This window comes from Pistacia vera, unplaced genomic scaffold, assembly GCF_008641045.1.
Source record: "Pistacia vera cultivar Batoury unplaced genomic scaffold, PisVer_v2 Contig195, whole genome shotgun sequence".
Lineage (NCBI taxonomy): Eukaryota > Viridiplantae > Streptophyta > Magnoliopsida > Sapindales > Anacardiaceae > Pistacia > Pistacia vera.
The window spans coordinates 714,429-742,000 of record NW_022195996.1 but is presented as its reverse complement, the minus strand read 5'-3'; the positions used below and the strand labels follow the sequence as shown (position 1 = coordinate 742,000).

The window sequence follows — 27,572 nt, the reverse complement described above, 5'->3', positions numbered from 1 at the left end:
TTTCCGGCGACCCTTTGTCTCCCTCCGGCGACCCTTCGTCTCCCTCTGGCGACGATTCATCTCCCCATGCATTGATCCATCATCAGCCACCGCAAGCCGCCACCGTGAACGCCACACAACACCGCGACGCTTCGCCTCCCACCGCGTTGTTTCGTCTTCCAGGCGAGATTTCGCCGTTTTTCGGCGACGGTTCAGCTCCCCAAGGGTAGATCTCCCTTCCCCACAGCCGGATCTACACTTCCCTAGCTTCAGCCGCCGCGAAAACCGCTGGAATCCGCGATTTAGCCGCCGCGACTCTTCATCTTCCAAGCCAGATCCTGCTTATTTCTAGCGACTTCTCACCTCCCCAGGACCTGATCTGAACTCCCCATCACCAGAGCTTTCCATCGGTACCTTCGGATCCCATTTCCGCCACCGTTTTCCGAAGACCCGTCGGAAAATTAATGTTTTCTGACGAACCACGGCTGTTCGTATTCTGGGCTGTCCGTTGGTCATTTTCAGCCCTTCTTCGCATCATATCGCTGTCGGTTACCTCCTCTTCGCCATGATCAGCTCCGTTTCCACTGTTTCAACCTCCGTCATCACCACCATGAGCGGTTGAGTTCCCGGTTGTCCGTTATGGTGTAGGCGAGATCGAGATTGACTCCACTGATCTCCTCATCAGCTCTCGACTAGTTGGATGAGCCCGGAATATTTGACATTTGGTTAAGTTTCTTGTATTCAGATTATATTTGTTTTCGTTTCAGTTTGTTTGCGATACTTTAATATTATTCTGATACTCGACGTGTTGAATTGATAATGTCCATTGAGAACGTTTATTGATATATAACTTTTTGCATAATTGAATGTCGGTTTGAGATTATTGAATGTTGATTATGACTTTAAATTGCTTCGGTACTGATTGCAATCAAGTTGTAGTAGCGTTTAATATCATTTCTACTAGGAATGCATTTATTGTGTAATTAGTTGATTGGATGATACAAGTTAGTAGGTTGTACTTGTTAACGTTGTACCAGCTAGTGGTGTTAAAGGGTTTAGCATTTTTCGGTTAGTCAATGATAGTCTTTAACCAATCGATCTGTAACTAAGACGACGGGGAGACAGGACAGATTATGCCTAGATTGCCGGGAGATATTTCCATTGATTTGCCTAGCCTTGTAGGATTAGGAAATTGAAGAGCGAGGAGAGGAATTGTGAGAGTTGGTCTTGAGTCAAACCGAACCCGTAGCAACAATGCTTTTAATATTGAGTTTTAGTTAGCAATTTATTTAATGCTTTTTAATTTCCTGCAAGTAATTAGTTTCTTTAGTTTTAATCAATCATTCTGCCAATTTCTCTTTCGTTAACTCAAACATACATTAGGTCATTAGTCTTGCTCTCTGTGGATTCGACCCTGCTTACCGCTAACTACGGTATTTAGGTTTAATTTTGTGACCGTGACGACCGGTCTAACACATGCTTTGCTCTACAATCAATGATTTTTATATAATTTGATTTGGATTATGCATGCACGTGGATAAATGAAAAATGAAAACGAAAAACTAGGTTTGGACTTTTCTAGGAGTGCTATTTTAAAATGAAAACAAAAAACACATATTTAACTCTCTCTCCACCTCCACTCAACACGACGGCGCTTCCCATCCTCATTTCGAGCTCTCCGAAAGCACCTGAGCATGAAAAATTTTGCATGCAAAAATTTCGTGGAGAGGAAAAAAGGCATGGAACGCAACACCGGGAAATTAAAAGGCTTTGAACAGCCCCCTTGAAAGGTGAGGACTGAAGGTGGGAGCGGATACCAGTAGACCAGTTGCATATTAAAATTTTGAAGTGATGGTTTGGCGGTTGTTCATAGTTGAGAAACGTGGAGAGAAATTGTGACGATTTTCTAAAGTTTTGTGGAGAGTATAGTAGGTTGTTGATTCTTTCTCGTTCAAAAGTGGTTTACATGAATTTTATGAAACTTATGGGGAGGTAAATGGCTTTTAACGAAATTTCACCATATCAATAAGCCTCCCAGACTTTCAGTATTATTTAAGCCCCCACCGTTAATTTGCCTAAAACAGACAATAAGTAGAAACCCAATAACGCATGGGCCTGTAAAAGTGCCACTTGAAATAATGGGTTGGCCATGGACCAGATGAATTATTACAGGTTACCATAATTCTTTCACATTTTGTTAGAGAAAAAGACAACATGTATGTGTTTAATCATTCATATTAATCAGTTGTGCTTACCTTAATTAATCTTTGAGGTCTATTGAATACTCTATAAACTTAAAAGACCAAATAAATTATAATATTATTACAGTAAGTAGTCCTAAAGTTTAAACCTAGAAACTCAATTAATAAAACAAACTTCTTTTATCGTTAGACCAATCCCTTGAGGTTTAAACTAACATATTTGATTGATAGTTATGAGTAACTCTAGAATGCCATAAGAAAAGGAAAAATTCCACCTTATTCTTACTTTTACTCCGCAGTAATCACACAAGTTATCAGTAATACTTAATATAGTGACTTTATGCAAGTCCAAACTATAAGTCAACTCAATTGTTAATAGTATATTTATGTATGTATGGACAATGGACGTTGACTCATCTTGCTTTTCTCTCTCCAAGCTCACCAAAAAAACGAGAAAATTTAGCTGCCCGGTCCCCCCAAGTATGTATTTAAGAAAATGGCCTTGAAATTGTTCATCAAATATTTTATAATTTAGAGAAGATGACGTGGCATAGTTAGGATTAATTAAACACGTAAAATGGGTTAAAATGAAAAGATTAAAACATATGTGGGCCGAATCAGAAATAATGAAAGTTTTCAAATTTTGAAATTTCGCAAAACAAGGCCCAGTAACTATTCACGTCGCGTAATCGAAATTCATCAGTTGAAAAAGCGATTTCTTGAACGAAAGGGAGACGCGATTTTTTCCGATCCAACACCAATTGATTTGCACGCTAAATCAATTTCTTGAACCCTAAACCGAATACAGTCGCGATTTTCGGCGATATAGTCGCGATTTTCGATCGATATGTTGAACCCTAAAATCGATTTCTTCAACTATAAACGGAATCTGCGCGATTTCCGGCGACACAGCCCATATTTCCAATCCAAACTACAAATTTTCACACCAAATTCAATCCAAAACCATGGCTGACACTCACAATGACGACGACAACCCAACGCCACTTCGAATCCTAGATTCCGGTGGCGCAAGCAGTTCAATGGCTGCTCCGGTGGATCATCTGACCATTGAAGGTGGTCCACACGTAGAGGAGACGCCGGCGGCATAAAACAGAGTGAAGAACCACAAAGGGGTCGAAGACGAGAGTCAGCGAGAATTCAGCCGAAGGAGGATTCTGGAGAGAATGCAGGCCAGGAGGTGGATTCCGGCGATAATTCAGGGCAGGAGGAGTCGCCGGAGGATCACAGCGACGAGGAGAAGGCCGGCGAAGATAGGTTACTTAGTTGGAATGTTGCTTGTAATTTTTCTCTTAAGGCGATCATTTGTATCCGACTTAAGCATTATTCTGTTTTAATCATGATCGCAAGGAAGAAAGGGATCGCTTAAGCGATAAAAATGATCGCTTAAGCGATCTGACGATTCTGGGCGAGATTATTCGCCCAGACGCTAACAAGATGCAAAGACTTAAAGATCATGAGTGTTTACCTTGGTCGCTTAAGCGATCTTAGGTCTATGCAGAATCATAGATTAAGAGATTCTCAGTTAACTTTTGGTCGCTTAAGCGATTTAAAATCGCTTAGCGATCTTGCATGAGACAGTAAAGATCTCTTAGCGATCCGAGATCGCTTAAGCGACTACAGTGGTTTTGGTTTATTTTTGTTGATGACATTTTATTTATATCGATTGTGCAGATTGTGCGGACCGTAAGCTGTAGAGAGTACGAGTTTGACCTATAAGTGAGAAGGTACCCTACTTCCCTGCAAGAGTGACGGTGAGGTCAGCTGGGAGGTTTTTGACAGAATAAGGCCATTTTAGCTAGAATGAGGCACGGTGAAAGAGATTTTGGTGACACTTGTTTCGGTTAGTTTTTAAGAATGGGAAAAAGTGGAAAAAGTCATTTTGGGGGCAGGGAGTGCATTACATGTTGATGCACTCAGTAAGGCAAGAAAAAAGGAAATGTGGTTCGTGTGTGAGGGAAAGCCACTACGGTTTGGTTCTGATGGAGTAGTTTGGTGACGGGCTTAGGATGCGGGAGTGCCAACTAAGGCGGAGGCAACGCAGTAAGGAAAGTGCGGGAGCCATAAACTTTTGTAAAAAGGTTTTGAAAGGGGCAAAGTCTATTACAGGAAAAGTTTTAGAGAAGAGGCTATCTCAGTTCGGTTTAGTGATGCAGAGAAGATAAAAGTGTGCTTGATATTGTTTTACATTCTATTCTATTGGCTGGTGACTAACAAAAGCTATTGAGAAAGATTGGTTGCTGTTTGTAAGCGACTTGGAGTTCTTTAATTCTTCCGTGGGGACGGATATCATTTGACGAACCATCAAGCCTGAAAAAACCAGACATGGCGTTAAAGCATGCCGAATGGGGCGGGAAGGCTAAACCAAGCACGTATAATTTGTTTGGCTTCCCATGGCAATGCAGGTAAATATTAATAGCTCTATGTTATATTTTATAATATGTGTGTTTGAATAATGACATGGACTGTTTTTTTACAATGTAGGCTTGGATGTCGAGGCCTCCCTGTTTTCGCTAAGGCGGGGGGGAGGAGCAACAATGTGAATGTGCAACAGCAATTTCCTAGATGTTGTGGTGGCATGTCGAGAGCTGTAACCATTGGGATTATGGCCAATTAGAGATGAGATTCAAGCAGCTGGGGTAAGATTGAAGGATTAAGCTTTTGATATGCAGTTGCTTTTTTATTTTGCTTCAATCTGATTGATTTTATTTTCTTATTGCAGGGAGTCGTTCGTCCCTTTTTGACCCCTATTGGGGATGAAGCGGAAGAGGACTATGTCACATCTTTCAGAGCAATGGAGGATGAAAGGGATAACAGATAGACCGCCTGATGCGGACCTAAAGGGGTCATGCATGTGATGGCAGTTGCAGGGCCATTGCTTACAATGTCATTGTGCTGAGGATAATGAAGCTCGGGGGCCGAGGATGAGAGGAGAAGAGGGAGGAAGAGGTTCGTTGCCTCACAAACCGGTACAACAAGTACCGCTTTGCCGAGACACGTCTAGGGAGAATAGAGGTTGTTGACCTCATAAACGGCCTGTTTGAGAGTTTTACAACAGCCGTTTATGCAAAGCTTAGAAGAGGGAAGAAACAATGAAAAGGTGGAGAAGAAAGTGGATAAGTGGGAGGGAGTAGCTACAATGGAGGGCGAAGTTGGTACAATGGAGGAGGAAGTTGGTGGAGAATTAAAGGCGGTTGAAGTGCAAACTGGCTTGAAAGAAGAGCCGAAAGAGCAAGTTTGTGAAATCGCCTTACATGGTAGTGACACAGGTAAAGAAGAAGAAAATGAAGAAACAAATGGAACAACCAGAAAGGGAGGAGGTTGAGGAGTTGTTGGTGGAGTGGGGCGTGATAATGGAGGAGGGGGAGTTGGGAGGCGAAGGAAGCGGGGATGTAAAATTGGAGGAAGGGGGAGGAGTGGGGAAGGGAAATTGGACTCAAATGTCGATTTGTATAGGCCAAAGAGGAAAGAAAAAACTCTTTTATGCCTATTACAATGGATCGGGAATTGATGGCCATATAAAGTGTAGACAAGGGATTATCCCCGGGCAATGGTTTCAGAAGTCTTTAATTAAAAATGCCATTGCTAGTGTTGTAGCAAAAGGACCGAAGCGAAAACGATTGGCCGCACCACAGTCGGATTGCATCCCTGATGATTTCCGGTTTGATAGAGGTTATGCAGTACGTAAGGGGGGATCGGCCCAAATATGGCCACGGTTGGGCCTTTGTTAAAAGATGTACGGCATCATCCTCGTCAAACAGATGCACTGGATAGCAGTCGCTGCGCATCTAGAGAGGGGTGTCTGAAGATCCTTGACTGCAACCCAACCATTTGTCGAGACAAGCAGTTGGGGTCGAGTTGGACCACTGTCCAGTTGTTTCCCGCGGCTGTTGCGTGACAGCGGGATGCTTGGGCAGTTGGGTGATCAGGTACTAACCGGAAAGTGGCGAATTCAGCGCTCTACCTGCCCAATAAATGAGTCAAGGTAAATTTGTTTTAAAACTAACTTACATAATACAATTGTTCTATAAGTTTATTATAATGCTAATGTCTTCTTCCTATTGTAGCGCTGAATGTGGGGCATATGCCCTGAATTTTTCAGTTCGACATGACCAACAGCCCGTGGACAGCTTGAATGACGAAACAATGAGAGAATGTCTGGAGCACTGGGCTGTCACTGCTTCCATGGCAGATGGTCCGTTTTGAGTGACCAGAACCCAATCAAAGGGTATGAAAGTTGGACGCTGAATTGTGTAGTTTATGTGATGTTGATGTTCATACTTGGGTTTTTTGAGTTGAGTTTATGTGATACCTTTTATAATTATCAATAAGGGTGTATATACATGTTCATTTTCAATGGTGTTTTGATGTGTACTTTGTGTCAGAACTGCTTATTTAATTTGTTCTCATTGGCTTGGCTATTTTCTAATTCATGCCTTTCTCATATTATGGTGTTTTACACTGCAGGTCACTAAGGAATGGTCAATCTCCACAGAAAGTCAACCGAGGCACCATTTAGCCGCCCTTGTAGATATCATCTGAATTTGTTGGATGCTAGTGCAGAGCCAGAAAGCATCGGGAAGAATGATGTCGTGGGCATCTTTTCAAGCATGGACTGCCCTGATACCTCACTGTGGATTCTAAACTGTTTAGCATCAAAAACTAAATTATAAATAATTACTATGTATGTGTGATCATTGTAAAGAATTAGATCTGATATTTGGGATATATTTTTGTTTGTCCATATAGATAATTCATCAGCAGTTTCAATTTACTATGTATGGTTTGTCCATATAAGATCATGTGTCTTTTAGTAATAATCGCTTAGCGATACCAGAGGTCGCTTAAGCGATCATTCGTATTTTAGTAATAATCGCTTAAGCGATACGAAAGGTCGCTTAAGCGATCATTGTCTGGCAGATGTCATTCTGCCTCGGAAAAGATCGCTTAAGCGATCATAAATCGCTTAAGCGATCATGCGTCTTTTAGTAATAATCGCTTAAGCGATGAAAGGTCGCTTAAGCGATCATAGTCTGGGCAGATGTCATTCTGCCTCGGAAAAGATCGCTTAAGCGTCACAAATCGCTTATGCGATCATGCGTCTTTAGTAATAATCGCTTAAGCGATACGAAAGGTCGCTTAAGCGATCATAGTGGGCAGATGTCATTCTGCCTCGAAAAGATTGCTTAAGCGTCATAAATCGCTTAAGCGATTATGGGTCTTTTAGTAATAATCCTTAAGCGATACAAAAGGTCGCTTAAGCGATCATAGCCTGGCAGATGTCATTCTGCCTCGGAAAAGATCGCTTAAGGTTTACGATTCGTTCAGAGCACTTGTTCCGTATTACATTTATATAAAACATATAGTTCCTTTACACGTCATTATAAACTACTTAGGTTTACGATTCGTTCAGAGCACTTGTCCCGTTATTACATTTATATCAAACTATAGTTCCTTTACACGTCATGTATGAACCTATAGGGTTTACGATTCGTTCAGAGCACTTGTTCCGTTATTACATTTATATCAAACATATAGATCCTTACACGTCAGTATGAAACCTATAAGGGTTTACGATTCGTTCAGCACTTGTTCCGTTATTACATTTATATCAAACATATAGTTCCTTTACACTCAGTATGAAACCTATAGGTTTACGATTCGTTCAGAGCACTTGTTCCGTTATTAATTTATATCAAACATATAGTTCCTTTACACGTCAGTATGAAACCTATAAGGGTTTATGATTCGTTCGAGCACTTGTTCCGTTATTACATTTATATCAACATATAGTTCCTTTACACGTCAGTATGAAACCTATAGGGTTTACGATTCGTTCAGAGCACTTGTTCCGTTATTACATTTATATCAAACATATAGTTCCTTTACACGTCAGTATGAAACCTATAGGGTTTACGATTCGTTCAGAGCACTTGTTCCGTTTACATTTATATCAAACATATAGGGTTTACGATTCGTTCAGTATATTTTTATATTTGTTTGCTTAATTATTTAGGAAATATTAGTATATTTTTAATTAATTTTCGACCCATTAAGTGAATAATTTCATTAATACCAGAAAAAGTTCAAAAATAACAAAAACACCCCCACCCACCCAACTTCCCAGATTCTGCTACCGCCGACAGCACCGAACGACCGGAAATGGCCGGTAATGGCCATTTGTGACCTTTTCCGGCCATATCCACCGTCGTATGTGCCGGAAAAGGCCACATCTTCCGTCATGGACTTTCAATGAATGTCCACTTTGACGGTCAACGACGGCCAAATGTTGGCCATCGTTGACCGACAACGACGGCCATATATTTGGCTGTCACAGACGGCAAGCTCTAGAATTTTCCGTTCGTCTACGGCCAGTTCTGCGGATCGTGGGGCCTTTTCCGGCAACATCCGTGGTCGATCTGGCCGGAAAAGGCCATATAGAGGCCCTATCGGCCAGATCCGACCACTGTGCATCGAAACGCCCTTTCCGTTCAGATTCCGGCTCCGGTGGCAAGAATCTGTCACCGTGGGTAGGTGGGTGTATCTGTTAAATTTTAAAACTATTGCAAAGAATCGGTAAGCTATACAATCGATCGCTTAACGATCATTGATTGGCAGAAGCAAATCTGCCCAGGTCCATGATCGCTTAAGCGATCAGTGATATCGCTTAAGCGAATATTGTCTTTTTCCCCTGGTCGATTAAGCGATCGTGGATCGCTTAAGCGATCATGCACCGTGAGAATCAATCAGTCCAGTTGCACGATCGCTTAAGCGATCCCTTTATCGCTGCTATCCTCGCGAAACACTTTGTCGCTTAAGCGATACACTTAGTCGCTTAGCGATCGTGGGCAATATATACATTTGCATCTTTTCTCCTGAATTTTGACAAACTAAAATTACCAACACGTATTAATTCCATACTTTTTCCTCAATTTGACAACCTAATTCCAAACTATCACCAACAATATTTAGACCATGTAATAAGAATACACAATATAAAGATATTTTATTAAAGGTAACAATAAAATTTAAAACATCAATAATTTCATCCTTCTTCGAATCGACCCTAATTACTTCTGGCAACTGCTTCTCTTGTGACCAGGTTGCTTGCAAATTGAGCACTTATTCATCTTCCGGGGAACCTCAAAGGCTGATGAATACGCTTAACCCTTTTTTCTCCCCTTTGGTGTCTTCTTCAATGGCGGCTGAGGATAATGTCAACCACCTCTGGCAGCACTACCCCTGCTCTTCTGAGGCACCGGATATATCGTTTTTGAATATGCTAGCATGTAGTGATCTGTCATATAGAAAGGGAGCAAAGTTCCATGTAAATTCTTGAACCAAAATCCGGCTTCCGTTGGTGTTTCAGTGCTGCTAGTGCATGAGGACAAGGTAAATGTTGAATGTCAAGCACTTTACAGCTGCAAGTTTTTGTAACAAGGTTAACTAGGGCATCCGGACCATAGCCGCGCACATAAACTCTTGGCATTAAGAGGATAGGCAAACAGTGCATTTGACAGTTCCATATGTTCTCGCAATATTTTTTCAGCTGACGGAACAAGGGTTTGTGTAAAATTATCTGACTCCATACACGCTCATGGAACCACCGTGACAGTGTCCTTTGGATTGCATCAAAAAGTGCAACTATTGGAAACTCTCTTTCTATTAACAACTTCGAATTTATGGACTCAGCTATGTTCGTGTTCATGACATCAAACCTTCTTCCAGAAAGTAAGCTCTACTCCATCTCTCGAAACCACATCATGCTCAAGTACTTAGCAACTCTAACATCCTTGATTCGGATTTGCTGGAAGTGTTCCTCGAACTCATCAACCCGATAAGCTTTTGCTGCCATGTAGTATGTCTGAAGGAGGCCAGCACACTTAAACTTTTGTTTTATGTTCTCACCAAGGTGCCTCATACAGAATTCGTGATGTCTTGACGTGTAATAGTGGCAATCCCCTTCTTTATAGAGTTGTGCCTATCGGATATTATGCACAACTCGTCACTGTCAGGCACTATCTACGTAACTGCTGAAAAAACCAAGTCCACGACTCGTCATTCTCAGAGTCAACCACACCATGCACCAGGATATGTGTGATTCTCGCTGTCCGTGCAGTGGCCACCAACAATGTACCTCCATACTTTCCCGTTAGAAAGCAACCATCAACACCAACACCTTTCTCATGTTTACAAAACCCCTTATAGCAGCACCATAAGCAACAAAAATATTTAAACATCATATTCCGTCCCACTTCAAAGCGTCTTGCTACCTTGGTTTGTCACTCAAGCATATAACGGTACGCTTCTAATACGGCGTACCGTGCTCCGGCGTGCCCCTCACAAAATCTTGTGCATGTTGTCTACCTTTCCAGCATTTCCAGTAACTAACAGCACATCCCAACTCTGTGCGCACATCTCTGAATGTCTTTAGAGATGGACCTTTCCCTTCGAACCGACTTTGACAAATTGTCCAATAACATCAGCAGACGCTTGTCGATGCTCACCTGAAATATGTCCCAACCACATGTGTGCTCACGGGTATATGTGCTAAGAATAAACTTTCCGACTCCGCCAACCTTCTACAATAAACCCCCACTTGCAGTTTCGGTCACGACATCAACCGTCACAGCCAATGAATTTGACTTTTGGTTGAACTCAAAATTACCTTTCACAGCAACATTTTTAGCTTCCTCACCACTTCCTCTTTGTTGTCAAATAATACCTATGCGCAAGTCCGATCCATCCGTAAAGACATGAGTGATCCACTACTACCTCCAATTGCCCCCTTGAACCTGCATAAACGACCAAGTGTTCTCTTCCTCACAATCTACGCCTTCTGCATAATTGTATTTAAAGGAATCTCTACATCTGGGAACATCTACGGGGTCCTCCTCCTCAACATTTTCATTCTGCCCCCCATCACCAACCTCTTCTATAGTCCTCCTCACCACCCATTCACCGTCTACTCTTGATTTTTCAGCTAACAAATCAATGGCCTCGTATTCAAATTACAACCAGGCAAATCTCGCCTACTCCTCGTTTATCCCTTCCTTGAACCAACTTCCAACGGTTTTTCTACAACACCTTAAAATCGCCTCGAACCATATCGGCCACTCAATCATAATAAGTTCACACTTTCATCCGACTTTAATACAGGAGGCCTTATATTTTCAGGAGCTCTGCTTAAAACATACTTCACAACTATATCATTACGCGAGCAACTCAAATTACCTCTTCTAATTATTTCATCAATCAACTCATCAAAACAACCTCTGTGCTCACAGCAATTGGTAACTTCTTGCTCTTCCCATCCACTTCCACCTACTTTCTCCTCCACCCCTCACCAAATATTCACACCCAAAACAACTTTTCCATGTATAATAATAGCCAACTACCTGTAATGCAAAAAAACAATATTCTTAAATGCTGTACTAAGGTTTCAATAGTTTATAAGAATCGGCACATTCGCATATTTGGTCTATGTATCGCTTGATATCATGGTTATTTATACTGGATCGCTTAAGCGATACCCTTGATCGCTTAGCTCTTAAATACCTGATCGCTTACGATCTTATGCCATTACTGACGCTAAGCAATCTGCTCCATACAACGACTTTACCAGATCGCTTAGGATCTTATGCCACATACCTGATCGCTTAAGCGATCTATCTACTGCATTACCAGACCTACCGCTACGATACACAATCGCTTAAGCGATCCACTGCCCAGAACACATTTTCAGTCATCTCCACCTACAATCGATCCATCATACCCGAATAAATACCCAGAACAAATTCAACAAATTTCACTCCTTTCAACTACATTACATCAAACACAGCCCAACAACCTAAACAACTAAATCAAATCATAACCCAAACCCCATCCATTATAAATCTTTGTAAATCTAAATATAAAATGTAAAAGAGATACACATGCTTAGGCGAAATGTCAGGAGGAGGAGGAGGGAGATCTTTGCCGAGAAGATGTTAATGGTGGAGGAAGAAGAAGTGTTAATGGCGGAGGAACAGAAGATATAGAGAATGAGGAAGAGAAGATGTACAGGAAGAGAAAAAAAGATGCAGGAAGAAGAAATGTTACGACGCCAAGAAGAAGAGAAGAAGATGCAGGTAGATGCGTTAATGGCGGAGGAAGAAGAAGGTTTTGGTTTATTTGCAACAATTTCGGGTTTGTGGAATTAGATAATTTTGAAAGAATTACATTAATCCTAATAAGCACTAATTACCCGTAATCAATAATATGACTATTTAGTTAACATTTCAAACTTGATAGCCTTTTAATTAAATGTAAACTTCAAATGTCTTTTTAATAACTTCCCCCCCAAAAAACAAACCGCCCTATAAAGTTAGCCAAATATATGAACCAAATCAACCTATAAAATTGTAAACAAGTGGGACATTGAATGCATGAGTTTCTTTAATTAATCAGTTTTACTAATGAAGATTTCCCATTCGTCATAAATGGTTGATTAGCATGCAAGTACAATCACAACCGTGTTTTATTGATCTTAAAACAGCTCCGAGGCAGTTTCCTCATAACATTCTTCTACTGCATCCAAAGTTGTAGATTCCCCCATTAATGCGCGCCCTTTTCAATATGATCTCTAATTTAATACCAAGAGTATATTACAAACATCAAACATACCTTCTGATTTTTTTTCCCTAGGGCTCATTGAATTCAACATCAAACCTTCCAAAATGTTGCTGCTATTCTCTCTCTCTTTGCTGTGTGTGGTAATGTAGCCATGGCACATCGGTTCAAGCAGTAGCACCTCCACGGAGAGGCAGATTAGTCAGACACCAACATGGGCTGTTGCTATTGTTTGGTGCTGTTATCATCATCATTTCTTTTCTTGGAAAAAAATCTTCACAAACTTGGAACTGTAAGTTCATTTACTCTTATGCTTTTAGAAATTCTTATCTGCCAAGAGCTTCGTCATGTTTGTTCTATAACTGCCTTGACCCTTTAATTATCTTGTTAACTTGTCATTCCGGTTTTCTTAATTGTTTATGTTGGTCTCTCTTTTTTTCCCCCTTTTTTGAGGCACAATAACATTAAATTTCTGGTTTACATGTTATGTGTTGAAGTTCTTTGATTTTCATTCCTCATATTGCACTTAGTGCTGAGTTTTTACTCACTTTAGTCATGATTTAAGATTGGATTTTTCAAGGTTATACTAGAATTTGTAAGATTCTATGTAGTTCAAATGTGTTTGTTAATCTTAGAATGTTGTTGTATTCGGCCGGTTGATTGACTGTGGGTAATTTACTGGAATACAAATTCAGGTTCTTACAGAGAAGCACAAGGCGGCTTTGTTTGAAGCCCTTGAGAAGGTCAAATCTGGTAAGAAGGCAAATTTTCTTCTATACTTCTGGTAGTTTTTTGGGTGGACACAAAAATTGGGTGCTTAATTGACATTTAATATGTAATTTTTGCAGAGTTGATGGTTCTGGGATTCATTTCGCTCATACTCACTTTTGGGCGGGAGTACATTATCAAGATATGTATCCCTTTCAAGGTTGCAGCCACTATGCTGCCTTGCGTATCAGATAGTGTGAATGATGGAGAGTCAAGTAGCGAATCAGAACATCGTAGACGACTCTTGTGGTTTGACCATAGATACTTATCTTCTTCAAGTACAACTAATCCTGCATGCAAGTCGGTAAGTGCATATAAAGCTCAAATTATGGTTCCTTTCTACATTTTCCTAAATTGATAGCAGGTACATGGTATAGTGGAGATTTATGTTGTGACTGGCATGTATTGTATTTACTTTCTTGCAATGTATGAGCCATGACTTTTTGTGGTTTGAAATATTATGTTGACAACCTTCAATGCAGTGTTTTACTGCCAACATGACCAATGATAAACTTTCTTTTCCGGTTATAGGAGTTGGGTGGGTGCCTGGGGGTGACCTTGGTGCTACAAGCCAAAGAAAACTTAATATTAAAATTATTACGCTTACATATCTTTCATGCCTCAACAATCTTTTGATATGTTTTCATTGCTAGTGCATATGAAATCTAACCTGTGTGTTTCGGGATTCTAATTAAATCACAAGACTTAAAACATCCCAGATGCATATTCTTTTTGTTGAATGTCTCATGTAGTCATATAGAATTTAACATATATATACAAAGTTAGAACTATAAATTTGTTTTGAGTGATGAATTAACTCCTGGATAATGCAATATGAACCAAGCTTCATCTCCTGGTATTCAATTTGAACCTATATGTTGCATGGAAACATTGTCCTACTAAGATGCAAGACCTGCTGTACTTTTAACCCCTAAATTTTGATGGTTGATACCTTTTATGTACTAATCAAAATCCATAAATTCAAGTAATAGCTGATCTGTTTTCTGTCTACAGGGGTATGAACCGCTTATATCAACAGAAGCATTGCACCAATTACACATCCTCATATTCTTTTTAGCAGTCTTTCATGTCTTATACAGTGCTGTTACCATGTTGCTTGGGAGGCTAAAGGTATGAAATCTTTCAAAAAACCTTGCCATGATAATCAATTATGATGATGTCTTTTCCCTATGGTAACCACTGGATTTAGTTACTGACCAATAGTTATGTTGGACAGATTCGCGGCTGGAAGAAATGGGAGCAAGAGACTTCAACCAATGACTATGAGTTCTCAAATGGTATATTATCCATGAGAAAGTGAATATTTTTCTTTTTTCTTCATTAGTCAATATTGTGGCTTGAAATTTAGTGTTTGAGCCTCGAACATGATTTTCCATAGCTATATCTAAATCCCTGCATTTATGCTCATCTTTAAAGCTAATTCAGATCTGTATTAATACGCAGATCCTTCTAGATTCAGACTTACTTATCAGACATCTTTTGTAAGAGCACACACCAGTTTCTGGACCAAGCTTCCTATCATCTTTTATATTGTAAGTCGCATGTTCATCTTTCTTCTGTTTCTAGAGTTAGTAAAGCTCTAATGAGTCCCAAGTAGTAATGCAATTTTTTTAATTTGGCTTCAGAAGACATTACAATACAATATATATTAAAATCTCTATCTCAATTGCAGGGATGCTTCTTTCGACAATTTTTTATGTCTGTTAGTAGGTCTGACTACTTGACGTTGCGCAATGGATTCATCAATGTGAGTTTTCAGTTAAACAATTCACAGTTCCTAAAGTTAGGAAAGTTGAGTCTGTGGCTCTACCCTAACAATTCTGTATTAATGATAGGTTCATTTAGGTCCTGGAAGCAAATTTAACTTCCAAAAATATATTAAACGATCATTAGAGGACGACTTCAAGGTAGTGATGGGAGTAAGGTAATCCTCTTTTTATTTAATGTGTTTCTTATCATGCCGTGTTCTGCAGTTTTCTTGCACCACTCTTTCCTAATCAATTACATTTTTTTTATTTTTTTTGTTATTGGCAGTCCTGTCTTGTGGGCATCATTTGTGCTTTTCTTGCTTGTAAACGTTAATGGTGAGTCATCTTCTCCTGGAAAATGCCTTTTGAACTAAATGATTCTGCACTTTGAATTGAACTAGAAGTTGATATAGTTCATTAACATTTTTTTTTCTTTTCCTTTTCAGGATGGCAAGCATTGTTTTGGGCATCCTTAATCCCTGTGATTGTAAGAAATTTATTCTCTGTAACCTATCATCCTGACTTACTGGAAGAGTTGAAATCCTGAATACTATTAATTGGTTGCAGATAATCTTAGCTATTGGAATGAAGCTTCAATCCATTTTGACGAAGATGGCTCTTGAAATTACAGAAAAACATGCGGTGGTGCAAGGGATGCCACTTGTACAGGGCTCAGACAAATACTTTTGGTTTGGTCGGCCTCATTTAGTGCTTCATCTCATTCACTTCGCTTTGTTTCAGGTACTGAATGACTTCCTCTTTCGCAGATAGAAGATCTTTAATAAATATGATTAGAGTGAAATTGGAGTAAAGTAAGATCAAAGAACTGAATTGAATTACTTGCTGTAGACTTTTATGCATGCTGTATGTAGATTATGATAAACGGAAGCTTCATTTTATAACTTAAAGAACATTCAAAGGGGTTGTCTTTTGCTCTTCATCCCATCTGTTTCTTATGTAAGAGATCCATAAAGTGAAATTAATTTGGTTTGGATACCCTTACTATTAAATGCATCCATTCAATTGATGCGGCCTTAGTGCTACATTTCATTTTGAGTCAATAGACAACAATTCTTCATCCTCGGTCTATAATTTCCATACTATTTTCTTTCGAAAGATCTTTCTGTAGGGGACTCGATCCTTGATTTGTAGGTCAATTCTGTGACTCTTTAGTTTAATAGCTTATGGCCATTTAATTCTGATACCGCTCTCTGCGGTAATCAACCACAGTGGATACTTCTACTGGTACTTGTTTACTTGCAAAGTTTAAAACTGTTCCAGTGACCAGCTAACTCTTTTTGTGCTTTTTGGGTGCTTGCAGAATGCTTTCCAGATTACATATTTCTTTTGGATATGGGTAAAGAATCCTTCTATGCAAATTAAACAATTAAATAACAGTTGCTCCTCCTCAGATTCTCCTACTTTCGTAATTAATGCAAATATCACAATTACATTATAACGAAGTTTTTCTTTGTGTGCAGTACTCTTTTGGATTGTATTCTTGCTTCCATTCTAATTTCAAGCTTGCAATATTGCAAATTGTTTTCGGGTAAGCCATATTTGTCTTCTCAGTAACAGGAACACTTTCAATCAAATGCTGAACAACAAACTTTTTAGTTCAATGAGGACATTAATTGTCAATACTTACCCATCCAATAACCCGTGTAGCATTCTTGCAATGTATCATAATATGAATTCATGGCTGAATATTTGTTGGGTTTGCAGGGTTGTGGTCTTAGTTCTATGCAGCTACATCACACTTCCTCTGTATGCCCTTGTCACGCAGGTACATTTATTTTTCAATTATAAATGTGGATAAAAACAACGATGTGTGCAATACATTAATCCTTGACCAATTTGTTAGAACAAGTAGTATTTTTGGAGCTTCATATTATTTGTTTTCCTGTTTGTTATTCTACAAGTTATGCATGACTGAACTAAATAAAATTATCCCTGCTGTGAATACTTGTAGATGGGTTCACGCATGAAGAGATCAATCTTTGATGAACACACGTCCAAGGCCCTCAAGAAGTGGCACATGGCAGTGAAGAAGCCGAAGGGAGGAAAGTCCCCAACTCGAACGCTAGGGGAAACTGTAAACCCAAGCATTTCAACACTGCACTCTCAAGCAGAACACAGACTACAACGTTTCAAAACAACAGGTCACTCTATACGCTCATACACCCATGACTATCATGGGGAAGATAACAGCAATGAAAGTGACTTCTCATTTGTGAACCCTGCTTTGGCGAATGAACCATGATATAGTTTCAGCACTGGTACAAACTTTGAAGGGATAAATATAGGGTGCGTTTGGTTACATATTTCTATCTATATTCCCAATCCTATTCCCCAAATATTGTTTGGCACATTATTTGAGAAATATTACTATTAATTACTTTTAGACTCTTTAAATTTATTAATTTCATAAATATCCCAAAAAAGTTTAAAAATTAACAAAAACACCCCCACCGACTCATATTGCCAGATTCCAACAACCACCATCGATGGTAGCCAGAATCTGTCACAGCGGCTTACACCACGATCGGAACTAGCCGACAGCTCCACCAAACATATTCAGAATCCATCATCCCAAGTTGTCGAGCTACATCAAGAACTTCTAGACCCTCAGCATCATGAATATGAAGAACAATGACTCGAGACTCCATTGAAGCCACAGTAACCAGTGCATTGGTCATCTCAAGCCGGCTGCCTTTAGGGGTTAAGGAACGTTTTTCAGCCAGCCCATCTCCTAGTGCAGTGATACCGTTTCTTCCATAATCATCATCAACATACACAGCTGTTACATCTTTCCATCCATAGTAGTCAACAATATCTGCTATAGCAGCCATCTGAAAGAGATCACTCTGTATTGTCCTAACAAAGAAGGGGTACTGAAGTGGAGATAGCGCTGGATCTGTTGCTGAAAATGATAACAGAGGGACATGAAGCTCATTGGCAATGTTTGAAACTAAATGAGCTGTAACTGAAAATTGAGGGCCTATGATCGCCACATTTTCCTTCTCCAATAACACTAAAGCTGTAGAAAATGATTAAAAAAAGGTTAAAAATTAGAATCAGTGGCTCATATAGCCATATATGATTCTAATAATTTATTAGATAAAAATAGAAAACGATATATTGGTAGGATTCACCCTCAAGCAAGGCAGGAAAACCGCTGTAATTTGTGTCCTGCATCGTTAGCTTCAGCTTAGTTCCACCGATGATACTTGGGCTAGAATTCACATCTTCCACAGCAGCATCTATTGCAACTTTTACCAATCTGCCAATGGTAGAATTGAAGGAGAAAACAGCCCCAACGTTTACAACAGTAGGAATTGTAGCTACATTTGTACCATCCCCACTTGAAAACAAATTGTATAAAACTACTAAAGCCAATGGCAAAATTTTAGTCATAGCGAAATGATCTAGCTAATCGCTTATCACCAACTCCAAAATCTCAGATTATTCAGCTAAGAACACAAGTAAACGACCAAATCTCCAACGTATGCACTAGAAACGCCAAAAGATATGCCAAAGATTTCAGCAACCAAGTATGAAATGAATAGAGATACGAAAGGAAAAACAAACTAAGAAATCAAGGAAAGATTACTCTCTAGATGAGCTGAGAACGATCTGTGTTCTGCAAGCTAAATGCCCAGAACTCAACTACTTACCAGGGAGGCAAATAGATAGGTAATAATCTATAAACATTATATCCAAAAGAAAAGACACAAATTTGTGAAGAAAAAAAGTGATTAAACAAAGAAGAAGAAGTAGAAATTTAGCTGGTCTGTCAGATTGAATTACAACCATGGAGTCAGTCTGCCTTCATCCAAACCATTGACTATATATTTCTTACACGTTGGTTAACTCATTTCCAATTGTTTTATAGAAATTAGGTGGAACAATGCGATCATGTTATGGGAATCACATCCCCATGCTTTGCTCTACAATCAATTATTTTTATATAATTTGATTTGGATGATGCATGCACGTGTATAAATGACAAATGAAAACGAAAACTAGGTTTGGACTTTTCTAGGAGTGCTATTTTGAAATGAAAACAAAGAACACATGTTTAACTCTCTCTCCACTGACCTCCACTCAACACGCCGGCGCTTCCCATCCTCATTTCTGGCGAGCTCTCCGACAGCACCTGAACATGAAAAATTTTGCATGCAAAAATTTCGTGGAGAGGAAAAAAGGCATGGAACGCAACACCGGGAAATTAAAAGGCTTTGAACAGCCCCCTTGAAAGGTGAGGACTGAAGGTGGAAGCGGACACCAGTAGACCAGTTGCATATTAAAATTTTGAAGTGATGGTTTGGCGGTTGTTCATAGTTGAGAAACGAGGAGGGAAATTGTGACGATTTTCTAAAGTTTTGTGGAGAGTATAGTAGGTTGTTGATTCTTTCTCGTTCAAAAGGGGTTTACATGAATTTTATGAAACTTATGGGGAGGTAAATGGTTTTTATGAAATTTCGCCGTATCAATAAGCCCCCCAGACTTTCAGTTTTATTTAAGCCCCCCACCGTTAATCGGCCTAAAACAAACAATTAGTAGAAACCCAATAACGCATGGGCCTGTAAAAGGGCCACTTGAGTTAGCCATGGACCAGATGAATTATTACAGTTCTTTCATATTTTGTTAGAGAAAAAGACAAAATGTATATGTTTAATCATTCATATTAATGTTATGTTAGGATACACTAACAGAATTTTTTTTTTTTTTTAATTGGAGTGTTCGGATCAGTTTGTGTATACCTCAATTAATCTTTATGGTTTATTAAACACCTTATAAGCCCAGATAATCAAATAAGTCATAATATTATTACGATAAATAGTCCCAAATTTTAAATCCAAAAACTCAAGGAATAAAACAAACCCCTTTGATCACTAGACCAACCCCTTTAGGTTTAAACTAACATATTCGATTGATAGTTATGAGTAAATCTAGAAACGCCAGAAGAAAAGGAAAAATTCCACCTTCTTATTTCTATTTTTACTCTACAGTAAAGGTGGAACAAATGAGCCGGGTTAGGTGGGTTAACCCTAACTCAGCCCGCATTAGAGAGGATTCAACCCGGACCGCTTTATAGGCAGGCCGGGTTGAACCCAACGCACATGCAACCCCCAGACGAGTCGGGTTGCTATATGGCAACCCGCTAACCCGACGGGTTGGCCCAAAAGAATTAAAAATTAATTATTTTTTTTAAATTTTGCAGGGAACATTGGCCACAGCAACAACCCTTTATTTAGTTTAAAGGGCAATTGCAAAGAGAGGTCCAACTTGACACATTGTTATTATTATTTTTTATGGTACATAAAATATAAGAAAATTAAATACTAAAGTCTTATTCTCAAATTTCCATGTCTTGTATAAAATATAATTCATTCTTCTGCTAAAGTTTCATCAATGAAACCGTATATAAATACTAATAAACTGTGATACCATTACATTTTACAATTAAACTATATAAATTTAAAAAAATAAAAAAGATAATCCAAAATATTATTTATTATTTATAATAAATTTTTAAATACTTTAGCACTAAAATATATTTAATTAAAAAATCAAACATTTTTTAAGACTAAGTCCTAATACGACCCATTATAAAAAGATTTATTAACAAATTAACCATTGATGATCCAAACCGATAAGAGTAATACTACATATACAACATTCTCATACAATATTTCTCATATAGCATTATGTGGCAAAAGATAATTAAGTGAAAGTTTGATTTAAATTTAAAATCATTCAATCTTATTTTGTTATATAATATTGTATAAAAATATTGTATGTGTAAACCACCCCTAACTTAGTCGTTTTGTAAATTGTAACTTTTAAATTAGTTGTCAATTATTGCACTCTTTTTTCTTTACCAAGTTTTTGTCCCATTGGGTTTTTTTTGGTGAGGTTTTTAAAGAAGTAATAATTATTGTAATTTCTTATTTTATTTTTTGATAAATAAATAAATCTAATTTTTCTTATATTATAATTTTATTGTATTAAAATTGAATTAATATTTGAAATGTTAACAGAAAAAAAATTAATTTAATTGAATTATTAATATTTGAAAAGTTAACTAAAAACAATTACATTAATTCATTTATAAATTGTTAATTATTCATTTAAAAAGTTAACTAAACAAAACAAAATAAAATAAAAATAAAAAAATGGGGCTAACCCGGCCCAACCCGTAGCCTAACCCAACAAGTTAGGGTTGGCGGGCCTGACTAGGCCAACCAATCCCCAAAAAATGGCAGGCCTAACCCGGCCTACCTTTGTTGGCAGGCGGGTTAGGACCGACTTGCCAAAATTAGTAACCCACCATGGGTCGGGTCAGGTCAGACCGGGCGGGTTACTCTAACTTGGCAAGCCGGGCTGGGCCAACCAATCCCTAAAAAATGGCAGGCCTAATCCGGCCTACCTTTGTTGGCAGGTGGGTTAGGACCGACTTGCCAAAATTAATAATCCATCATGGGTCGAGTCAGGTCGGGCCGGGCCGAACGGGTTACTTTTCCATCTTTACCCTGCAGTAATCACACTAGTAATCAGTTATACTTAACAATATAGTGACTTTATGCAAGTCCAAACAAGAAGTCAACTCAATTGTTAATAGTACATTTAGGTATGTATGAACAATGGACGTTGACTCATCTTACTTTTCTCTCTCCAAGCTCACCAATCAAAAACCGCCTTATAAAGTAAGCCAAATATATGAACCAAAACAACCTATAAAATATGTGAACAAGTGGGCCATTGAAGATTTCCCATGGCGTCATAAATGGTTGATTAGCATGCAAGTACAATCACAAACGTGTTTTCATTTAATACCTGAGAGTATATTACAAGCATCAACCGTACCTTCTGATTATTTTTTTCCTGGGGCTCATTGAATTCAACATCAAACCTTCCAAAATGTTGCTGCTATTCTCTCTTTCTCTGTTGCTGGTGTGTGGTAATGTAGCCATGGCAGCATCGAGTTCAAGCAGTAACACCTCCACGGAGAGGCAGATTAGTCAGACACCAACATGGGCTGTTGCCATTGTTTGTGCTGTTATCATCATCATTTCTATTTTCTTGGAAAAAACTCTTCACAAACTTGGAACTGTAAGTTCATTTACTTTTCTTATGCTTTTAGAAATTCTTTACTGCCAAGAGCTTCGTCATGTTTGTTCTATAACTGCCTTGTCCCTTTGAATTATCTTGTTAACTTGTCATTCGGGTTCTTTATATTGTTATGTTTGATTCTCTCTTTTTTCCCCCTTTTCTGAGGCACAATAAACATTAAATTTATGGTTTACATGTTATGTGTTTGAAGTTCTTTGATTTTCATTCCTCATATTGCTACTTAGTGCTGAGTTTTTACTCACTTTAGTCATGATTTAAGATTGGATGTTTCAACGGTTATACTAGTAAATATGTAAGATTCTCAATGTAGTTCAAATAGTGTTTGTTAATCTTAGAATGTTGCTGTATTCGGCCCTTTGATTGACTGTGGGTAATTTACTGGAATACAAATTCAGGTTCTTACAGAGAAGCACAATGCGGCTTTGTTTGAAGCCCTTGAGAAGGTCAAATCTGGTAAGAAGATAAATTTTCTTCTATACTTCTGGTAGTTTTTGGGTGGACACAAAAATTGGGTGCTTAATTGATATTTAATATGTAATTTTTGCAGAGTTGATGGTTCTGGGATTCATTTCGCTCATACTCACTTTTGGGCAGAAGTACATTATCAAGATATGTGTCCCTTTCAAGGTTGCAGCCACTATGCTGCCTTGCGTATCAGATAGTGTGAATGATGGAGAGTCAAGTAGCGAATCAGAACATCGTAGACGACTCTTGTGGTTTGACCATAGATACTTATCTTCTTCAAGTACAACTACTCCTGCATGCAAGTCGGTGAGTGCATATAAAGCTCAAATTATGGTTCCTTTCTACATTTTCCTAAATTGATAGTAGGTACATGGTATAGTGGAGATTTATGTTGTGACTGGCATGTATTGTATTTTCTTTTTTGCAATGTATGAGTTTTTTTTTTTTGTGGTTTGAAATATTATGTTGACAACCTTCAATGCAGTGTTTTACTGCTAACATGACCAATGGTGAATTTTCTTTTCCTGTTTTTGGAGTTGGGTGGGTGCCTGGGGGTGACCTTGGTGCTACAAGCCAAAGAAAACTTAATATTAAACTTATTACGCATAGATATCTTTCATGCCTCAGCAATCTTTCGATATGTTTTCATTGCCGATGCATATGACATTTAACCTGTGTGTTTCTAGATTACAATTAAATCACAAGACTTACGACATCCCATATGCATATTCTTTTTGTTGAATATCTCATGTAGTAGTATCGAATTTAACATATATATACAAAGTTAGAACTATAAATTTGGTTTTGAGTGATGAATGAAATCCTGGATAATGCAATATGGACAAAGCTTCATCTCCTGGTATTCAATTTGAAGCTTCTATGGAAAATTTATAATTTCTCATGCAAGGTATATGTTACATGGAAACACTGTCCTACTAAGATGCAAGACCTACTGTACTTTTACCTTGAAAATTTTGATGGTTGATACCTTTTATATCCTAATCAAAATCCATAAAGTCAAGTAATAGCTAATCTGTTTTCTGTCTACAGGGGTATGAACCGCTTATATCAGCAGAAGCATTGCACCAATTACACATTCTCATATTCTTTTTAGCAGTCTTTCATGTCTTATACAGTGCTGTTACCATGTTGCTTGGGAGGCTAAAGGCATGAAATCTGTCAAAAAAACCTTGCCATGATAATCAATTATGATGTTATCTTTTCCCTCTGGTAACTACTGGATTTAGTTACTAACCAATAGTTATGTTGGACAGACTCGGTGCTGGAAGAAGTGGGAGCAGGAGACTTCAACCCATGACTATGAATTCTCAAATGGTATAATATCCATGAGAAACTGAATATTTTTCTTTTTTCTTCATTAGTAAATGTTGTGGCTTGAAATTTGGTGTTTTTAGCCTCGAACATAATTATGCCATAGTTATATCTCAATACCTGCATTTATTTTCATCTTTAAAGCTAATTGAGATCTGTATTAATATGCAGACCCTTCTAGATTCAGACTTACTCATCAAACATCTTTTGTAAGAGCACACACCAGTTTCTGGACCAAGCTTCCTATCATCTTTTATATTGTAAGTAGCATGTTCACCTTTCTTCTGTTTCTGGAAATAGTAAAGCTCTTATAATTCTTAATTAGTAATACAATTATTTTAAGTTGGCTTCAGAAAACATTACAATACAATATATCTGAAAATCTCTATCTCAATTGCAGGGATGCTTCTTTCGACAATTTTTTAGGTCTGTTAGTAGGTCTGACTACTTGACGTTGCGTAATGGATTCATCAATGTGAGTTTTCAGTTAAACAATTCACAATTCTTAAAGTTAGGAAAGTTGAGTTTGTGGCTCTATCCTAACAATTCTGTATTAATGATAGGTTCATTTAGCTCCTGGAATGAGATTTAACTTCCAAAAATATATTAAACGATCATTAGAGGACGACTTCAAGGTAGTGGTGGGAGTAAGGTAATACTCTTTTTATTTAATGTGTTTCTTATCATGCCGTGTTCTACAGTTTTCTTGTACCACTCTTGCCTAATCAATTAGATGTCGAATATGTTTCTGTCCTGACAGTTTTTTTTTTTTTGGGTTATTGGCAGTCCTGTCTTGTGGGCATCATTTGTGCTTTTCTTGCTTGTAAACGTTAATGGTGAGTCATTTTCTCCTGGAAAATGCCTTTTGAACTAAATGATTCTGCACTTTGAATTGAACTAGAAGTTGATATAGTTCAATTAACATATTTTTTGGCCTTTTCAGGATTGCAAGCATCATTTTGGGCATCCTTAATCCCTGTGATTGTAAGAAATTTATTCTCTGTAACCTATTATCTTGACTTACTGGAAGAGTTGAATTTCTGAATACTATTAATTGGTTGTAGATAATCTTAGCTATGGGAATGGAGCTTCAATCCATTTTGACACAGATGGCTCTTGAAATTACAGAAAGACATGTGTTGGTGCAAGGGATGCCACTTGTACAGGGCTCAGACAAATACTTTTGGTTTGGTCGGCCTCATTTAGTGCTTCATCTCATTCACTTTGCTTTGTTTCAGGTACTGAATGACCTCCTCTTTCGCAGATAGAAGATCTTTAATAAATATGATTAGAGTGAAATTGGAGTAACGTAAGATCAAACAAGTGAACTAAATTACTTGCTGTAGACTTTGCTGTGTCTAGATTATGATAAATGATAGCTTCATGTTATAACTTGAAGAACACTCAAAGAGGTTGTCTTTTGCTCTTCATCCCATCTGTTTCTTAAGTAAGAGATCTATGAAGTGAAATTAATTTGGACTGGATACCCTTACTATTAAATGCATCCACTGAATTGATGCGGCCTTGGTGCTACATTTCCTCTTTGAGTCAAGATACATCAATTCTTCATCCTCGGTTTATAATTTCCATACTATTTTCTTTCAAAAGATCTTTCTATAGGCGACTCGATCCTTGATTTGTAGGTCAATTCTGTGACTGTTTAGTTTTATAGCTTATGGCCATTTAATTCTGATACCTCTCTCTGCGGTAATCAACCACAATGGATACTTCTGCAGTTACTTGTTTACTTGCAAAGTTCAAAACTGTTCCTGTGACCATCTGACTCTTTCTGTGCTTATTGGGTGATTGCAGAATGCTTTCCAGATCACATATTTCTTTTGGATATGGGTAAAGAATCCGTCTATGCAAATTAAACAATTAAATAACAGTCCCCGCTCCTCAGCTTCTCTTACTTTCATAATTAATGCAAGTAGCACAATTACATTATAACGAAGTTTTTCTTTCTATGCAGTACTCTTTTGGATTGTATTCTTGCTTCCATTCTAATTTCAAGCTTGCAATATTGCAAATTGTTTTCGGGTAAGCCATATTCGTCTTCTCAGTAACAGAAACACTTTCAATCAAATGCTGAACAACAAACTTTTTAGTTCAACAAGGACATTAATTGTCTACACTTACCCATCCAGTAACCCGTGTAGCATTCTTGCATTGTATCATAACATTATTGAAGCTTTGGAGGTTGAACTTAAATTGATATTGTAAATTTTTCGGTTGCCTTGAATTCATGGCTGAATATTTGTTGGGTTTTGCAGGGTTGTGGTCTTGGTTCTATGCAGCTACATCACACTTCCTCTATATGCCCTTGTCACTCAGGTACATTTATTTTTCAATCATAAATGTGGATAAAAACAACGATGTGTGCACTGTGCAATACAGTAATCCTTGACCAATTTGTTAGAACAAGTAGTATTCTTGGAGCTTCATATTATTTGTTTTCCTGTTTCATTTAATGTTTGTTATTCTACAAGTTATGCATGGTTGAACTAAATAAAATTATCCCTGGTGAGAATACTTGTAGATGGGTTCACGCATGAAGAAATCAATCTTTGATGAACCAGCATCCATAGCCCTCAAGAAGTGGAGCTTGGCAGTGATGAAGCAGAGAGCGGCACTGAAGAAGCGGAAGCGAGGAATGTCCCCAACCGGAACGCCAGGGGAAAGTGTAAGCCCAAGCCCTTCAACAGTGCACTCTCAAGGAGGACACAAACTACAACGTTTCAAAACAGCAGGTCAATCTACACGCTCATACACCTGTGACGACAATGAGGCATCTGATAATGATGCTGATCCATCATCACCGAAATCACCAACAGGCAGCTTTGTTATAAATGTGGATAAAAATAACGATGGAGTAATTGAAGTAAATGAACCCCATCATGGAGAAGATAACAGCAATGAAGGTGACTTCTCATTTCTGAACCTTGCTCTGGCGAATGAACCATGATATAGTTTCAGCGTTGGTATAAACTTTGAAGGGATAAATATAGATTTGGCTTTGTTTTAAGCCCAAATTTTGCTTAATGATAGAGTTAGTGAATTGGATTAATGCATGGATGAATCTTATGATGATAGAAGATTGATGTTCAAAATGGTTTCAACCGCAAATTAGACAAAGATCTTTCATCGTTAGCTTCAGCTTAGTTCCAACTTCCACCGAGGATACTTGGGTTAGAATTCACACCTTCCACAGCAGCATCTACTGCAACTTTTACAACTTTGCCAATGGTAGATAATGAAATTTCACCATATCAATAAGCCCCCCTGAGGT

At 38.3% G+C, this 27,572-nt stretch overlaps 2 protein-coding genes across 2 annotated transcripts; both read left to right on the top strand.

Annotated features, from left to right (window-relative positions):
* The first annotated feature begins 13,060 nt into the window (after positions 1-13,060).
* On the top strand, positions 13,061-17,634 carry LOC116127716 (MLO-like protein 8). Its single transcript, XM_031413354.1, has 15 exons — positions 13,061-13,101; positions 13,505-13,562; positions 13,658-13,881; positions 14,592-14,708; positions 14,815-14,875; positions 15,042-15,130; positions 15,271-15,345; positions 15,434-15,522; positions 15,633-15,682; positions 15,793-15,833; positions 15,914-16,087; positions 16,668-16,703; positions 16,828-16,895; positions 17,072-17,132; positions 17,319-17,634. The coding sequence occupies exons 3-15, from the start codon at positions 13,663-13,665 to the stop codon at positions 17,607-17,609; spliced, it is 1,371 nt and encodes a 456-aa protein (XP_031269214.1). The 5' UTR covers positions 13,061-13,101; positions 13,505-13,562; positions 13,658-13,662; the 3' UTR covers positions 17,610-17,634.
* A 4,639-nt stretch (positions 17,635-22,273) lies between these two features.
* LOC116127712 (MLO-like protein 10) lies at positions 22,274-27,277 on the top strand. The gene is made up of 15 exons (XM_031413353.1): positions 22,274-22,465; positions 22,882-22,939; positions 23,034-23,257; positions 24,002-24,118; positions 24,226-24,286; positions 24,455-24,543; positions 24,684-24,758; positions 24,847-24,935; positions 25,070-25,119; positions 25,227-25,267; positions 25,348-25,521; positions 26,096-26,131; positions 26,256-26,323; positions 26,557-26,617; positions 26,823-27,277. Exons 1-15 carry the CDS (start codon positions 22,274-22,276, stop codon positions 27,246-27,248), a joined length of 1,761 nt encoding a protein of 586 aa, XP_031269213.1. The 3' UTR covers positions 27,249-27,277.
* Positions 27,278-27,572: the final 295 nt, after the last annotated feature.